General features: G+C 42.0%; 1 protein-coding gene across 3 annotated transcripts in view; it reads right to left on the bottom strand.

Annotated features, from left to right (window-relative positions):
* Positions 1–12,882, bottom strand: part of LOC120479173 (interleukin-1 receptor type 1) — a 35,760-nt gene that overhangs the window by 17,151 nt on the left and 5,727 nt on the right. Inside the window, exons 2-3 of one of the 3 annotated variants that reach the window (XM_089133529.1) lie at positions 9,989–10,078; positions 8,838–9,087 (exon numbers count right to left, since the gene is read on the bottom strand). In XM_089133529.1, coding sequence (XP_088989655.1) covers positions 8,838–9,087; positions 9,989–10,076 — 338 coding nt within the window. In that variant the 5' untranslated portion in view covers positions 10,077–10,078. Of the gene's footprint in view, positions 1–8,705; positions 8,795–8,837; positions 9,088–9,988; positions 10,185–12,882 lie in introns of those variants that run through there. The other 2 variants (XM_089133528.1, XM_089133530.1) reach the window with 2 other exon arrangements.

Genomic DNA, 12,882 nt, shown 5'->3' with positions numbered 1-12,882 from the left:
ATAATGAGACTGTCTATAGCACTTAATCTGAGTCCTGAGGACGACACACGGGCGTTTATAATGAGACTGTCTATAGCACTGACTCCGAGTCCTGAGGACGACACACGGGCGTTTATAATGAGACTGTCTATAGCACTGAGTCTGAGTCCTGAGGACGACACACGAGCGTTTATAATGAGACTGTCTATAGCACTGAGTCTGAGTCCTGAGGACGACACACGGGCGTTTATAATGAGACTGTCTATAGCACTGACTCTGAGTCCTGAGGACGACACACGAGCGTTTATAATGAGACTGTCTATAGCACTTACTCTGAGTCCTGAGGACGACACACGGGCGTTTATAATGAGACTGTCTATAGCACTGAGTCTGAGTCCTGAGGACGACACACGGGCGTTTATAATGAGACTGTCTATAGCACTGAGTCTGAGTCCTGAGGACGACACACGGGCGTTTATAATGAGACTGTCTATAGCACTGACTCCGAGTCCTGAGGACGACACACGGGCGTTTATAATGAGACTGTCTATAGCACTGAGTCTGAGTCCTGAGGACGACACACGGGCGTTTATAATGAGACTGTCTATAGCACTGACTCCGAGTCCTGAGGACGACACACGGGCGTTTATAATGAGACTGTCTATAGCACTGAGTCTGAGTCCTGAGGACGACACACGGGCGTTTATAATGAGACTGTCTATAGCACTGAGTCTGAGTCCTGAGGACGACACACGGGCGTTTATAATGAGACTGTCTATAGCACTGACTCTGAGTCCTGAGGACGACACACGGGCGTTTATAATGAGACTGTCTATAGCACTGAGTCTGAGTCCTGAGGACGACACACGGGCGTTTATAATGAGACTGTCTATAGCACTGAGTCTGAGTCCTGAGGACGACACACGGGCGTTTATAATGAGACTGTCTATAGCACTGAGTCTGAGTCCTGAGGACGACACACGGGCGTTTATAATGAGACTGTCTATAGCACTGAGTCTGAGTCCTGAGGACGACACACGGGCGTTTATAATGAGACTGTCTATAGCACTGAGTCTGAGTCCTGAGGACGACACACGGGCGTTTATAATGAGACGGTCTATAGCACTGAGTCTGAGTCCTGAGGACGACACACGGGCGTTTATAATGAGACTGTCTATAGCACTGACTCTGAGTCCTGAGGACGACACACGGGCGTTTATAATGAGACTGTCTATAGCACTGAGTCTGAGTCCTGAGGACGACACACGAGCGTTTATAATGAGACTGTCTATAGCACTGACTCCGAGTCCTGAGGACGACACACGGGCGTTTATAATGAGACTGTCTATAGCACTGAGTCTGAGTCCTGAGGACGACACACGGGCGTTTATAATGAGACTGTCTATAGCACTGAGTCTGAGTCCTGAGGACGACACACGGGCGTTTATAATGAGACTGTCTATAGCACTGACTCTGAGTCCTGAGGACGACACACGGGCGTTTATAATGAGACTGTCTATAGCACTGAGTCTGAGTCCTGAGGACGACACACGGGCGTTTATAATGAGACTGTCTATAGCACTGAGTCTGAGTCCTGAGGACGACACACGGGCGTTTATAATGAGACTGTCTATAGCACTGAGTCTGAGTCCTGAGGACGACACACGGGCGTTTATAATGAGACTGTCTATAGCACTGAGTCTGAGTCCTGAGGACGACACACGGGCGTTTATAATGAGACTGTCTATAGCACTGAGTCTGAGTCCTGAGGACGACACACGGGCGTTTATAATGAGACGGTCTATAGCACTGAGTCTGAGTCCTGAGGACGACACACGGGCGTTTATAATGAGACTGTCTATAGCACTGACTCTGAGTCCTGAGGACGACACACGGGCGTTTATAATGAGACTGTCTATAGCACTGAGTCTGAGTCCTGAGGACGACACACGAGCGTTTATAATGAGACTGTCTATAGCACTGAGTCTGAGTCCTGAGGACGACACACGGGCGTTTATAATGAGACTGTCTATAGCACTGAGTCTGAGTCCTGAGGACGACACACGGGCGTTTATAATGAGACTGTCTATAGCACTGACTCTGAGTCCTGAGGACGACACACGAGCGTTTATAATGAGACTGTCTATAGCACTTACTCTGAGTCCTGAGGACGACACACGGGCGTTTATAATGAGACTGTCTATAGCACTGACTCCGAGTCCTGAGGACGACACACGGGCGTTTATAATGAGACTGTCTATAGCACTGAGTCTGAGTCCTGAGGACGACACACGAGCGTTTATAATGAGCCTGTCTATAGCACTGAGTCTGAGTCCTGAGGACGACACACGAGCGTTTATAATGAGACTGTCTATAGCACTGACTCCGAGTCCTGAGGACGACACACGGGCGTTTATAATGAGACTGTCTATAGCACTGACTCCGAGTCCTGAGGACGACACACGGGCGTTTATAATGAGACTGTCTATAGCACTGAGTCTGAGTCCTGAGGACGACACACGGGCGTTTATAATGAGACTGTCTGTAGCACTGAGTCTGAGTCCTGAGGACGACACACGGGCGTTTATAATGAGACTGTCTATAGCACTGACTCTGAGTCCTGAGGACGACACACGAGCGTTTATAATGAGACTGTCTATAGCACTTACTCTGAGTCCTGAGGACGACACACGGGCGTTTATAATGAGACTGTCTATAGCACTGACTCCGAGTCCTGAGGACGACACACGGGCGTTTATAATGAGACTGTCTATAGCACTGAGTCTGAGTCCTGAGGACGACACACGAGCGTTTATAATGAGACTGTCTATAGCACTGAGTCTGAGTCCTGAGGACGACACACGAGCGTTTATAATGAGACTGTCTATAGCACTGAGTCTGAGTCCTGAGGACGACACACGGGCGTTTATAATGAGACTGTCTATAGCACTGAGTCTGAGTCCTGAGGACGACACACGGGCGTTTATAATGAGACTGTCTATAGCACTGACTCCGAGTCCTGAGGACGACACACGGGCGTTTATAATGAGACTGTCTATAGCACTGAGTCTGAGTCCTGAGGACGACACACGGGCGTTTATAATGAGACTGTCTATAGCACTGAGTCTGAGTCCTGAGGACGACACACGGGCGTTTATAATGAGACTGTCTATAGCACTGAGTCTGAGTCCTGAGGACGACACACGGGCGTTTATAATGAGACTGTCTATAGCACTGAGTCTGAGTCCTGAGGACGACACACGGGCGTTTATAATGAGACTGTCTATAGCACTGAGTCTGAGTCCTGAGGACGACACACGGGCGTTTATAATGAGACTGTCTATAGCACTGAGTCTGAGTCCTGAGGACGACACACGGGCGTTTATAATGAGACTGTCTATAGCACTGAGTCTGAGTCCTGAGGACGACACACGGGCGTTTATAATGAGACGGTCTATAGCACTGAGTCTGAGTCCTGAGGACGACACACGGGCGTTTATAATGAGACTGTCTATAGCACTGACTCTGAGTCCTGAGGACGACACACGGGCGTTTATAATGAGACTGTCTATAGCACTGAGTCTGAGTCCTGAGGACGACACACGAGCGTTTATAATGAGACTGTCTATAGCACTGAGTCTGAGTCCTGAGGACGACACACGGGCGTTTATAATGAGACTGTCTATAGCACTGAGTCTGAGTCCTGAGGACGACACACGGGCGTTTATAATGAGACTGTCTATAGCACTTACTCTGAGTCCTGAGGACGACACACGGGCGTTTATAATGAGACTGTCTATAGCACTGAGTCTGAGTCCTGAGGACGACACACGGGCGTTTATAATGAGACTGTCTATAGCACTGAGTCTGAGTCCTGAGGACGACACACGGGCGTTTATAATGAGACTGTCTATAGCACTGACTCTGAGTCCTGAGGACGACACACGAGCGTTTATAATGAGACTGTCTATAGCACTTACTCTGAGTCCTGAGGACGACACACGGGCGTTTATAATGAGACTGTCTATAGCACTGACTCCGAGTCCTGAGGACGACACACGGGCGTTTATAATGAGACTGTCTATAGCACTGAGTCTGAGTCCTGAGGACGACACACGAGCGTTTATAATGAGCCTGTCTATAGCACTGAGTCTGAGTCCTGAGGACGACACACGAGCGTTTATAATGAGACTGTCTATAGCACTGACTCCGAGTCCTGAGGACGACACACGGGCGTTTATAATGAGACTGTCTATAGCACTGACTCCGAGTCCTGAGGACGACACACGGGCGTTTATAATGAGACTGTCTATAGCACTGAGTCTGAGTCCTGAGGACGACACACGGGCGTTTATAATGAGACTGTCTATAGCACTGACTCTGAGTCCTGAGGACGACACACGAGCGTTTATAATGAGACTGTCTATAGCACTTACTCTGAGTCCTGAGGACGACACACGGGCGTTTATAATGAGACTGTCTATAGCACTGACTCCGAGTCCTGAGGACGACACACGGAAGTTTATAATGAGACTGTCTATAGCACTGAGTCTGAGTCCTGAGGACGACACACGAGCGTTTATAATGAGCCTGTCTATAGCACTGAGTCTGAGTCCTGAGGACGACACACGAGCGTTTATAATGAGACTGTCTATAGCACTTACTCTGAGTCCTGAGGACGACACACGGGCGTTTATAATGAGACTGTCTATAGCACTGACTCCGAGTCCTGAGGACGACACACGGGCGTTTATAATGAGACTGTCTATAGCACTGAGTCTGAGTCCTGAGGACGACACACGAGCGTTTATAATGAGACTGTCTATAGCACTGAGTCTGAGTCCTGAGGACGACACACGGGCGTTTATAATGAGACTGTCTATAGCACTGACTCTGAGTCCTGAGGACGACACACGAGCGTTTATAATGAGACTGTCTATAGCACTTACTCTGAGTCCTGAGGACGACACACGGGCGTTTATAATGAGACTGTCTATAGCACTGAGTCTGAGTCCTGAGGACGACACACGGGCGTTTATAATGAGACTGTCTATAGCACTGAGTCTGAGTCCTGAGGACGACACACGGACGTTTATAATGAGACTGTCTATAGCACTGAGTCTGAGTCCTGAGGACGACACACGGGCGTTTATAATGAGACTGTCTATAGCACTGAGTCTGAGTCCTGAGGACGACACACGGGCGTTTATAATGAGACTGTCTATAGCACTGAGTCTGAGTCCTGAGGACGACACACGAGCGTTTATAATGAGACTGTCTATAGTACTGACTCCGAGTCCTGAGGACGACACACGGGCGTTTATAATGAGACTGTCTATAGCACTGACTCCGAGTCCTGAGGAAAGCGCTACATAAATGCAGTCCATTTACCATTTTCACCATTTAAATGATAAATCCCGCTTGACATTTGTACCAAGCGTGCCGCACAAGCCCTTAAAAGTAAAGCCAAAACGTCTCGATCGCCCCCCTGTGGCCGGTCCTAGTATAGCTCGTAACCCCCGCCTCCCCATGTTATTCAATGCGACGCGAGACCAACTAAACAATTAAATTACACTCCACATATCCTTTTTCCAAAGATAGTTTCTGTCATTTACTGTAGTTTCTATCACGTTGATGTAATTTCAAGTGTTCGTTTTTAAAATAAGTTTGTTTTTAGTTAGCTATGTGATGATAAAAACGGTGCTGTGACATCATGATTGACAGCTGTGATTGACAGGTTCTCTGTGCGAGGTAGTCACTGAAGCACCAGCGGACTTTTTTAATGATGTTTATTATGTGGTCAGTAGTTGTATTTACCTTATTTTAACGAGGTTCTGCAATCAGCAGACATCATTGGAGAAGAACAAAGCAGACGAGGACATTAATGAAAGTGCGGGGCGTGTGCTTGCGTTTGATTCAGCGAGAGTGAGGGCGCGGCCTTGATTTCATGGCTTTACTTCCTGCTCACGATTGCGCATGACTGGTCCCGAAACACGCAAGTGCACAGACTCAAGTCCAAGATGTCAGCGTCATATCGAGACACTGGCGGCTTCAGTTCACTCTGATGGAAAGAGCAAAGGGGCGGCGTCCATCTTTTTTACAGTCTATGATTTGTACAGGCAACCAGGGCACCATACAGACTTTATCAAAGAATTTGCTGATTTTTTTTTTTAATTGTTCCTAATTGTTGATAATTTGAATATACATGTAGATGTGAAGCCTCTGGATTACTTACAAAGCTCTAAATGGTTTATCTCCAGTACTTGAGCGAGCTCTTAACGCATTATAGTCCTTCACATCTATAGCGATCTCTAAACTCCGGCCGGTGGATAATACCGAGAATATCGAAATCGACTGCAGGCGGGAGATCCTTTTCCTATTTAGCACCAAAACTCTGGAACAATCTTCCCAACATTGTCCGGGAAGCAGACACACTCTGCCAGTCCAAATCTAGACTAAACACACATCTCTCTGGCCTAGCATACACACAACACACTATAGACTTCGTTCATTCAAAATTAGGCTGCATAGTTTAGATCAGTCGGAACCGGGGAACTTCCTACAACACCCGATGTACTCGCGACATCATAAGAAGAATGGCGTCTACGCTAATATCAGTCTTTTGGCTCATGTAAAATAATAATAATAATAATAATAAAAAACTTAACAAAATGTAAAGCTAAAAGTGTAAAAATGTACAAAAGTAACAATTTGTAAACAAAATAACAATAAATAAATAAATAAAATAATAATAACATAAGTCTGAGAAAGTCAGCATGTTCTGAATATATCCAGATGTTCTGGGATCTTCTGTTCATCACAGCTGGATAAAGAGGACAGAAGAAGTCAAACTACTAATGAAATCCACACTTCTATGAAATCCTTTTTTAAAGCAAAAGCTGTAGCTATTGATTATTTTAGTAATAGACAATTCTACCGATTAATCCATCGATAAATCAAGTAATCGGATAAAAATGTGGAAATAACAAATATACTGTATAATAAGCAATAATTGTATTAAACAACACTGTTAAAATACACCATTAAAAAATTTAACTAATATAAACATAACTTATTAAACAATGTATAACAGATGCGCGAGGCGCCAGCGGCCTGGTGATGGCTGACCAGATCCGTGTCATTGACTAAATCTGTTCTATGTCCACTTAATCTTTAATATCTGCTCACTTTTATATGATAGACATGCAACAGCCACTGTAATTTCTTAAAAAAGAACATGTGCACATCTAAACATGCAAACTCACAGCGAGGGTTAAACTTTCACTTCAAAATCACCACGAACAACAATCCACATGACAGAAACATGTCTATGTTCGCCTGTGCTGGTGGAGACTTACAAACGAGTTACGGCACAAATATTGTGAAATGGCACACACTGTGTTCCCAGATCAACATTATAATAAGCAACACACACGCACACACACACACACACACACACTGACTCTCTCTCTCTCATAATAATAATAATAATAATAATATGTAGATAAAGTAAGTAATAAAACAATTCAATCAAATTTAAATAAATAACTATAAAAAATAATGATAAAACAACAATAAATTAATATTAAGCAAACAAAAATAATAAATAATTGTATTTGTTTATTTAATAATTGTATATGTAAATAAAAAAGAATTAAATGTAAATAACTATAAATAGATACATGTAAAAACAAAATTTAAATGTTTTGCAAAAACAAATTTAAAAACAATAAATAATTATTAACTCAGTACCAAACAAAATATTAACAATATAAAACTGTATCAAAAAATAAAATAAATAAGTAAATAAGAAACCAGTCACACACACCCTTTGCCTTGAGACGCACGGGGAATCGTTAGAGGAACTCGTTAGATCTCGTTCACGGACTCATTTCTGTTCATCTATTCCTGTGAAATGGGTTTAGATTATCTTTCAGTTGTTGGATCTTCAGTTCATACTAATATTTACACTTTCAGTTTTTAACCCTAACCCTAACTAGCCAATCAGTGTGTGCAGTGTACGTTGTAGAACGAAATGTAAAAGTATTGTCAAGTTATGTTTATTCTTTATTTTAAAACCCGTCAGGAGCCAGCGGTGTGTTTCCCGAATCCATGTAAACAAGAGCCTCCAGCGCAGTGAAGAACACCCTGTTCACCATTACACAAATCAGCATGTTTTCTGGGATTACAGTGAGTGTGTGAGTGTGTGTGTGTTGTCTAAAGGTCAACATCTGCTCTGCTCTGGTTTGCTCTTCTCACCATCCTGGACACTTCACACACATCCTGATCTTTCCATCATGTATTTCTCGGGTCAACAGAGCGAGTCTCGAACACACGAGCGCAGTGGAAAACATCTCGCCGCTCTGGCGCTGGAAATAGCTCTAGCTCTTCAAGCTGAATGACGCGTCTTATTTCTTCTGTTGCGTGGGAAGGCCGTCACCCCGAGATTCACCACATCCTCTGCTGAAGCGCTCTCAGACAAACCCGTCCCTACCAGACCGATAAAGCTCATCCGGCAGCCTATGTTAGTGCGGACACCCCTAGAAAGGCTGTAGTGAGGCAATATCCCATGATCAAGTGTGCTGTTCTTCTGAATATGAGCACGACTGCGGTTCAACAGACAGTTCATACAGCGGCTTACATTTCAGACACAATATTGGCTGTTTATGCCAATGGAAAGAAGTCAAGTCACCTATATTTATATAGCACATGACACACACACGTACCTGAGCACACACACGTACCTGAGCACACACACATACCTGAGCACACACACACGTACCTGAGCACACACACACATACCTGAGCACACACACGTACCTGAGCACACACACACGTACCTGAGCACACACACGTACCTGAGCACACACACGTACGTTCCCTGGCTCTGCCGGCTGACGTTGGGGAACCATAGAGATGTTCCAGCGAGCGAGACGTTCTGCCCGCCGGAGATCTGCGAGCCCGTTCTCTCCTCCAACCACGTCACGTTATACGGCGTTTCCGCGGGATCGAACAGAGCCTGGATGTGCAGCGGACACTCCAGCAGCGGAGACTCCCCGCGCACCGCAAACATGCGCTCGAACGCCAGGCCGAAGTCCCTGCAGGACTCTGGAGAACATCAACACGTTACTGAACAAGACAACACAGTGACACAATACACACACAGTGACACATAAACACACACAATGACACAAACACACACACAATGACATGCCAGAAAGGAATGTTTCCCATATAAACCAGAGTTTTAGTCTCAACCTTACGCATATGTTGACCAATGTTATATATCAGAGATCAGATAATTTTGATTCGAAATATAGCCCATAGACAAATTACACCTCTATTTTACCGTAGTTGTAACACATTCACCAGTTAAATCCTTAGTTAACACAAGTAATAATCGTAATTATGACTTATAGGCAGATTGGTCCGCCTTCATTGACTCGTGGCGATGAGATGCAGGTAGATGTGGCCGAATGTCGAATCTGGCCATGATTTCAGGCTTTTGCTGCATGTGAGGCTCATCTGCACCAGCGCCACAATTTCTGCCTCAAGTTATTTTTGCTTTTATATATTTTAAAAAACATTGTCATTACTTAAAAAGTAGCTAGCTGCCAAATCAACATTTCTCTTTTGCTTTTGTTTAGGTACTAAAATAACTGAAACTAAATAAGAAACTTAAAAATAGCTTATATAGATAGATCTAATAAGAATAATTTTATATTTTCTACAACTTAGTGGTTGTAAATTAATTTGAGCAGATTTCAACAGTTTTATATGTTCAGTTCAGAAACATTCATGGTGAATTTCATCTTTTAGCTGTGAGGGAAATTCTAGATTATAAAACTATAATCCAGTCTAGATTATCATGTTACTTCTTTAGATATCGATATCTTTTGTATGAAACGCACATCATCATTCCCATCCTGCAGAGTTTATGACCGAACGTCTTCAGCGAGCACCAGTATATCCTGCAGCCAGTATAAAGTTAGAATGGGAAACTTCTTACCTGAAACTAAAGGGTCCTTATTTGATATTACGCCACATTCGGTTGCCCGAAGTAAAGCGGCCAGAAAAACGAGGGACAACCGACCCATATCTGCAGAGAAACACAGAGAGAGTTAGGATTTCCTGGATATAATTTAGGAGAACGCTATAGATAATATTCAGGCTTTTATGACGTTGGGTTAGTCATGTTTAATGAACTTTGGTCCTCATGTTTACTGGAAGTCAACAGTGTTTGGGACACAAACTCAAAGTTCAACCAGGCCAGAAAAACATGGGGTACATGATATTTTCTCAATATATTTATAAAATGTTCTGTATATTCTTCTCAATACAAATCAATGTCAAAATGAGACATACACAAAATTAATTAAATACAGATGTGGGAATTACATGCACACTTATATTTTACACAATATTTACTCAACACACTTTTTAAAACTGAAATACTGCACAGTATGCATTGCATCTTTCACTGTCAGATCAGACCAGCAGCGAATAAGCTTCAAAACTACAAAACAGACATTATTGAAAACAAGATTGCACAATCAGTGAATAGAGGTCCTGATTCCTCCTCTCGCTTCCCTGTTCTCCAGGAACACACACGAGATCTTCAGCGCTTCGGAGGAACTCGAGACGCTTGCTCAGCGCAAACACCGGATTAGAGGAATGAAAGTACGAGAAAAAGGGAACGCGCTGAAATTAAACAGGATCTAAGATAGCCTTAATGACCCCAGTTCTTCACCTCATTCTGGCGCCTCGTCGACTGCCATGATCTTTAATCAGTGGTGGAGGAAAAGTACAAATAACCAGATAAATATTTACTTTAGTAAAAGTAGAAGTAACACAACGACAACCATACTTAAGTGAAAAGTAAAAAGTACCTGATTTTAAATTTACTTTAATTATTAAAAGTAAAAGTACTTGCATAACAATTGATTCTCTTAATGTCTATTTTCTAATGATTAATTAAACATTTAATTCGAACTCATTCAACCTAATAGCCTACTCCTATAATGATGTTCAATAATGATGGAAAAAAATTGTTGTCACCATTTCTGAAACAAGCTTGCAATTAGGCAATATCATGCTTATCCTTACTATGTGTTAATAACTACGTTTGGCAGTAAACGTAATTAATTTATGGTGTAATTCTGAACCTCTTGGCTTGCCATAATCCTAGCCAAACGTATATTACACACGGTGTGTTTCCTAAGCACGTAAAAACACATTTTCGCGTATAAATTGCACAATAAACACACTGCGTGCGAGACGCATTTAGTTGATGTATCTATGGCAACCAAACGTCACTGGTGAGACAAACGTGCAACGAACGGACGGTCAGATTACGTTTTGGCAGGCGAAAAACTGATCAGAAAATGTAACGAAAATGTAACAGAAGTTGTAGAAATGTAGTGGAGTAGAAAGTAGAATAATTGCTGCAAAATGTAACGAAGTAAAAGTAAAAAGTAAGCACTATTTATTCTACTTAAGTAAAGTAAAGATACGTGAAAAATGTACTTAAGTAAAGTAACAAAGTATTTGTAATTCGTTACATTCCACCACTGTCTTTAATGACCGACGTCCTGTAATGACCCTGGTCAAACACCCTTCATATTAAACCCCTGCATGCTAATCATTTCAAAGGGATCTTTTCATTTAAAGAGGATTTTGACTATTTCTTTTCTGTGTCTTCATCCACACAATAAAATACAGTTTTGTTTTTTTAAATGCAACACAAATTATGAAAATATTTTTATTTTTGGGTGAACTGTCTGTTCAATTCCCTCCTGAAATAACCATATATAGTTTTACTATGCATTTCCTCATCTGCATATCATTTCCATATGCATTTTCCCATCCACGTGATCCTATGTTTAACAGTACAAGACGTTAGGAAATATTAGGATACAGACTGTAAATGCCATTTAACATTACATTACTGAATATCATTTAGTATCCTTATCTTGTTTTAGAATAAATCAATCAAAATATCCCTAAAACCAAAATCGTATAAAATAGGAGAAGAGTTACTCATTTCTTTCCACTGTCAAATTGTATTTTTAATTGTTTTAAACAAATAAAATATAAGCATGTTTGCCTATAAGGTCACTCTAAAAGATGCTGGATTGTTTCAAACCAAATTTGGGTCAAATATGGAACAACCCAACCATTTTATAACAAGATTTAACCCAGCGGCTTTGTCCATATTTGACCCAAATTTGGGTTGAAACAATCCAGCATTTTTATATAAAAATGTATAATGTATGCATTTTTGTATAAACATGTTTTAGGATGGTTATATATTTTTAATGGAAACAGATCAGCATATTTTAAAATATTTTTTAATAAAATTGTCTGACTCATTGAAAAAAACATCACAAATCTGACTGTTTCCTTTAAATGCTTCAAATACAGTGGTCTCGTTCATGCCGGTTCAAACATGGAACGAAAGTGTGCATCACAGTTGTGTTTAGTTTAAAGAGGAATTATCACGGCCTATAGCTCTCATTACAACATTCAAATAATACTACCTGCCACAGGAAAAGTGTTGAAGAGCAGTGCATTTATCTAAATTCAGAATTTTTTTGTTTAACTTCTGGATAATGACCATGTGATTTCAGTGCTTAACTCCATTAATGAGAGTGGAATATTTAATCGAAATGTGTATATTAATAAAATCATTCTGTTTCTTCATTACTTTGCTCACTCCAGTAAAGGTTTTTTTTTTTTTTTAATAAATCCTGATATGTGCTTACACACATTTCAATGTCTTTTTTTCTAATATGCAACATGTATACATCAGGCCCCGGTCTAAAAACACCCTGTGACTCTTAAAGGTGTGTTGCATATTTTTGGGTTGATTCACATAAATATTTGCAATCCGGTTTGACCCTT

The sequence above is a fragment of the Pimephales promelas genome, chromosome 7 (genome assembly GCF_988280905.1).
Source record: "Pimephales promelas chromosome 7, fPimPro1.hap1.1, whole genome shotgun sequence".
Taxonomy (NCBI): Eukaryota; Metazoa; Chordata; class Actinopteri; order Cypriniformes; family Leuciscidae; genus Pimephales; species Pimephales promelas.
Note: the sequence above shows the minus strand (reverse complement) of the source record. Positions and strands in the feature narration are given on the sequence as shown.